The sequence below is a fragment of the Mycetomoellerius zeteki genome, unplaced genomic scaffold (genome assembly GCF_001594055.1).
Source record: "Mycetomoellerius zeteki isolate Tzet28-1 unplaced genomic scaffold, Tzet1.0 scaffold155, whole genome shotgun sequence".
Lineage (NCBI taxonomy): Eukaryota > Metazoa > Arthropoda > Insecta > Hymenoptera > Formicidae > Mycetomoellerius > Mycetomoellerius zeteki.
In genome coordinates, this window is record NW_017256500.1 from 2,067,685 (window position 1) to 2,073,860 (window position 6,176).

General features: G+C 37.6%; 1 protein-coding gene across 2 annotated transcripts; it reads left to right on the top strand.

Annotated features, from left to right (window-relative positions):
* Window positions 1-2,202: 2,202 nt before the first annotated feature.
* On the top strand, window positions 2,203-3,434 carry LOC108720728 (Replication protein A2). Of its 2 annotated transcripts, none has more exons than XM_018444868.1 (2): window positions 2,203-2,622; window positions 2,961-3,434. In XM_018444868.1, exons 1-2 carry the CDS (start codon window positions 2,368-2,370, stop codon window positions 3,429-3,431), a joined length of 726 nt encoding a protein of 241 aa, XP_018300370.1. In that variant the 5' UTR covers window positions 2,203-2,367; the 3' UTR covers window positions 3,432-3,434. The 2 variants fall into 2 exon arrangements, with proteins under 2 accessions (XP_018300370.1, XP_018300369.1); XM_018444867.1 differs by having other exon boundaries at window positions 2,203-2,617; window positions 2,956-3,434.
* The last annotated feature ends 2,742 nt before the right edge of the window (window positions 3,435-6,176 follow it).

Here is a 6,176-nt window from a genome sequence, read left to right on the forward strand (position 1 = left end):
CGACGAAAATAGGATGCAGCGTGAATCCAGCAATTAGCTGCATTCAGCGGATTCAACAGCTGAGTGAGCGCTTCCTGTTATTGGTGCATTCTTTTAGATCATCCAATCAGCATTTTAGATCTGGAAAAATACATCAATGGGTGCATTCAGTACTACAATCGCTCACTGAGCGCTCAGTGAGCGGTTGTAGTACTGAATGCACCTAATAGCAGTGAGCGTTCACTCAACTATTGAGTCCATTGAACATAGCCATTTTCGACGTCAAAATAAATCACGTGATAAAAATTGACGAAATATCAAGCGTCAATTTTGCTTACGTTACCTATTTTGTTGAAAATGAGCGTCGAGCGTCATACTAGAGTCCTATAAGGCGTGTTTGCCGCGTATCGCGTAACCGCGTAACCAATCAGTAATCAGTAAAGGTAAATTTTCACGAGCTGCTTAAACAGGCTGTTTCAGCGACAAAAAGGATCACGTGATCAAAATTGACGAATATCAAGCGTCCATTTTGATCCTTTTTGCCGCTTAAACAGCTGGTTTGAGCAGTTCATGAAAACTTACCTTAAGACATAAAATCACAGCTGATCACAGCAGCGGATCGTTTCTGATTGGTGACGCAGTTACGCGATACGCGGCAAATACGCCTCACTTCAACATCAGCACAAAAAGGCACCTTTAACTACATTAGACTGTTAACTCCCCACTTTTCCTTAAGGTGCCATTATATGGAAGCGTCAACCGTCGAGACTACTAAATTCGCGAGCGCTGCGAGTGTCGAGAATCGAAACTTAAACTCGAAATCTAAAATCGGTCCACTTTTATTTTACGGAGTGGAGTCTCCTTAGTATCTTCCTTCATACTCACGATGTTTAACGCTCGACGCTTAATGCTGCCATGTAAAGGTGCATTCACATGCAAACGTCAAGCGTGAATGCACCTTAAAGATACCTTCATGTAAAAGTGTTGCCTGCCCACAGTGGATGCGCAGAATAAAAATATCGTCACAGAAAAGAGATGTCGACAGGCCAAGTAATCCAGCGTCTTTGCGATTGGTTAAAAATGTATAGAAGCATGCGCAATATGCAAATGTACTTATTGTGCGCATGTAGTACAGCTGGTCAGAGAAAGGTTGCAATACTTTTCTTTTAATGGGTTTTGGAACTCAACCTTGTTCATAGAACGTAAATGGGTGCATTTAGAACAACTGCTTACTGAACGCTCTATCATTTGATTGGTTTATGTTTTAGGATCTAACGGAATATGCTTATTAGATGAAAAAGTTCAATGAGCGCTCAGTAACCTCTGTTACACGGCACTCTTAATAACATCTGTAGTTATGAAATTAGCCAATCATAGCTGTTCCTCTCGGAAGAATGGAACGATTGTGATTAGCCAATGTCATAACTACGGATGTTATTAAACTCGATTATGGGTCGATTGTTCCATTTTTTGGTAAAGTTAACCTATTAGGTGAATCCGGTAATCCGCGCACGTGATTGGATAATCTTGCTACTTACCTAACAGGTCAACTTGATTATTCTTCTCATATTCGACTGTGATTGATTAATTTTCTACGACTTAAGATCCTACGACTACTATGACTTCTATTGTAGACCCCGCATTAAGGCCATCACACGTACAAAAATTCTAGTCGTAATCGTAAGGCCGTAAGTAAATTGGCCAATCACAATCGAGCGTTTTAAAACGCGAGATCGTAATTTTGATTGTGAAAGACCATTGTACGTAAAAGCCGTAGTCGTAATCATAAGACCGTAAAAAGCGATAAATTGATTGGTTACTGCGTCGGGGCCAAGCATTGTCGCGTTTTCTACGCAGAAGCAACACGAGAGAAACGTCATAACCTCAAAGCTACGATCATAGACGCAAATTTTCGTCCCGTCAAAAGATTGCGATTAACGCCTTATCTTTATGACCAACCAATCGGAAGACAGTCACGCGACTTACCGCTTGCCCCGTAGCCTATCAATTTATCGCTTTTCATGGTCTTATGGTTACGACTAATATTTTTACGTGCAATGGCCTTGATTGGTCGATTTGCTTGCGATCTTACGATTACGACTAAAATTTTTGTACGTGCGATGGCCTTTACTTGAAGATCTCTAAACTGGCCCTAAGTGGAACGCATCCCTATGAAGAACAAACTTTTAGTTATTTTTTGATCCACAGCTAATAGTGGAAGTTACTAAACTGGGTTTCTAACCTAATCTACATTTGCGCGCGTAAATTCAGCCCCTCTATTTTCAGATATTCAGACTTATCAAAAAGCTGAACTTAGCTGAATTTCAGTCTCTAGAGTCTTTATTTACGTTTCTCGGTGATTGTCATTCAGTGATTCAGTTTGTAATCATGTGGAATAACGAAAGCTCCATGGGTGGAGGTGGATTCCTGGACGATAGTACGCAGAGTGCTGGTACTGGCAAAAAAGGGCCACAAAATGACAAGACTATTATCCCCGTATTAATAAAGCATATCACGTCCACCACAGGGGATCTGCAAATCGCCGGTAGAACTGTAAACGTTTTGTCAATTGTTGGAATCATACGTCATATTGAGCAAGACACGACAAAAATCTCGTACACTATCCAGGATGACACAGGTGTTTTGTTTGTGCTGTTTTGATCTTAACGATAATCATATACTTTGTACATGATAAATGCAAAAAGTTTTGACAAATTGATACTTCATCTTTTGAATAAATTTTTATACATTTATATACAACGATAATATCTTTTTTATATTAAGTTTTTATTTTTATATTTGTATATTTAAAGCATGTTTCCTATCATAAATAGAAAACATAATCTTATATGTACGAATCATAAAATTTCCTGTAATTAGAAAATCTTAAAAATATATATAATAATTTCTATGATTTAAATTTTTAACTTTTACTGTTAGAAGATAAAAAATTTACTTAGATGTGGTTTTGCATAGGTGATCTTACAGCTATTATGTGGCTAGAAGCAGATAAAAATCCTGATGAAAGTAACACTTGTACACAAATCAACACATACGTGCGAATACATGGACTGATACGCACACAAAATAATCAACGACATGTCTTGATTTTACGCATGTATCCTTTGGAGGACTTGAACGATTTGACATGTCACTTTATGGAGGTCATGTATTTCATGCTGAAGGCTAGCAAACCTGCGGAAGAAACCGGTTTACCTTCCAATAATTCATTAATGATTGATAATACAATGAGTGGCATGTCACCGGAGCAAGTGGCAGTTCTCGAGGTGGTTCGATCAGCAAATGAAGCTGAATGTGGTATCGAGAAACGAGATATTTTAGCAAAAGTACCGAAACATGTTATATCTCGTATAGATGAGATATTAGACTTTCTTCTCTGCGAAGGACATATTTATACAACCAGTTCAGAGGATTTCTTTAAAGCTACCTAAATGTTACCCTTACAAAATTCATTAAGATTAAATTTGTTTAAATACACAATTTATGTTCATATTAAATATGTAACTTTTGTAGCGTTACATCACATTATATGTTACATTTGTTTTGTAATTTGTTCTCTATAGATAAATCAATATTAAAGAAAAATAATTTTTCTTTTGTATAAGCAAATTAATATAAATAATAATAATTTGTTTTAAATATGCCAATGTATTTTCGGCTCAAAGTACCTTAATAATAAAATATTTAATAAAGAATATTTTGTAAAATATTTACTTTTTTTAATTGTCAATATTTAAATACAAAAAAAATCCTGCTGATTGAAAAAAAATCCAACTTGGGGTGTGTTCAGGAAGACGTTATTAGTGCTATTTGTGATGTCCTTTTTTTGTCTAACAAGTGATTAAAATAAAATGATGTAATTTTTTTTAATAGCGTTTCTCCGAATGCACCCTAGGATGTGCGCATCTCTCCATAGGCTGAAATCAGACTAAGCATTGAAGATTGAGATTAAAGATTGAAAATTGAAATTTAGGACAAAGGAATTTTAGCTCCTATTGTTTTGATTGGTCAAATTTCAATGCGTAGTCTATTCCGGCCATAGAGCTCACTAAGCCCGGATCCTCATACGAGCAACAGCGCTTCGACACCAATCAGCGTTCGGTGTCAAAGCGCTGTTGCCCGTATGAGGATCCGGGCTAAGGATAATATTTTATTTGTGCGTTTTTGTCGTACGACAAATTTTTCAAGCCTGTTGATCGGCTACAAGATAGAGAGATCTGAGGACCTCTCTGTCCTACAGCTCTAGATCAACTAAAGTAGCGCATTTCTTTGATCTGAGCCGAAATGCCGACAACTGTCCTATTGGCTATTTCGACCGCCATTGTGGCTCTAATTGTCTGTAGTCCAATAAGCGCTTAGTATTGCTTAGTATTATTGGTACAGGGCACGTATATGGTAAGATTAGTAGGTCCAATATGACGAACTAAAGCCCAGTATCCACGATGCTAGAAATCCGTCCGAGATCTCGGACCAATTTCTAGCATCGTGGACACAAGACTTAATACGCTACTTTAGTCGATCTAGGGCCAGTTTCACCAACGCCAGTTAATTTAATCGATCGTTGACTGACCAATCGCGTTTGCTGTTTAGTAGAATTGACCAATTGCGGTTGACAGTTAATTATCGATTAAGCTTAATCGGCTTGGTGAAACTGGTCTCTAGAGGTTTACTCTGTCCTGTATACATTCGTCGTCCGACAAAGGCCCTGCGTACAATGAGGCAATATTAGGAATAGGAATAAATATTGAGATTTCAACCTATCAGAAACCATGTATTCTACTGTAACTGGCATCTGATAGGTTAAATATCTTAATATTTATTCCTGTTTCTAATATTTATTCTATTGGTCAGGTCCAAAAACGCACAAATGAAATATCACTCTAAGGCCAATATTACATGCGTTCGTTTTTTGTCGTACGACAAGCTTTTTGAGCCCGTTGATTGGCTGCAGGACAAAGAGGTTCTCGGATCTCATTTGCCTAGTTTACATCGTGCACTTGATACGCGTATTAATTAGTAACTTTCTATTAAATTATTTTAATTTCAGCAATGTATTTAAAGAATGGGTGCATTCAGTACTGCAATCGCTCACTGAACGCTCAGTGAGCTCTTGCATCTTATTGGCATATTTCGTTAGAACTAAAAATATAGACCAAATAGATACAAGAGCTCACTGAGCGCTCAGTGAGCGGTCGTGGTATTGAATGCACTAAATAATGTACTAAATTGGTACAATATGCATCAAAATGATTAATTAAATACACATATCATGTATATGTTTACACGTTTCGTCAAAATTAAGATAATTCAATAGAAAGTTGCTAGTTAATACCCGTATCAAGTGCACGATGTAAACTAGGCATTTGTCCGGCAGCCAATTAACACGCTTGAAAAATTTGTCGTACGACAAATGTAATATTAACTTAAGGCCCTGCGCACAATAGAAGGAATAAGGAATTAAGCCCATGGCAATACATACAAAAACGTAAGGCCGTAACACGTAAGCAGTAACCCTGGATCTACAACAGGATTTTAAGCCTTAAGCCATAAGAAATGGGCGAATCACGGTCGATTATTCTCCTCGGATTTGACTGTAATTGGTCAATTTCTTACGACTTAAGACTTAGAACACCTATTGTAGATCTGGATTAAAAAAATCATAAGATTGGATTCGCTACTGGCCTTACGGTCTCGTGATTGGCCAATTCGCTTACTGATTATGTCTTACGGCCTTACGTTTTTGTATGTGCCATGAACTTTAGGAATAAAGAATAAACAATTTCAACCTATCAGTTAAGGCCATCACACATACAAAAATTTTAATCGTAATCGTAAGGTCGCAAGTAAATCGATCAATCACAATCAAAATTACGATCTCGCGTTTAAAAACGCTCGACTGTGATTGGCCGATTTGCTTACGGCCTTACGATTACGACTAAAATTTTTGTACGTGTGATGGCCTTTAAAATCGTTTATTCTTTATTCTTAGGGCCATTGTCACCAAGCTCAGCTAACTTAACTGGGCCAATTAATCCATCGGAATTGACCAATCTGTCAATTCTTCAAACAAAATGACAAATGCGATTGGTCAATTCCGATGGACTAACTGGCCTAGTTAGATCAGCTGAGCTTGGTGGCAGTGACCCTTATGCGTGGTCTACAATGGGCAGTAGCAG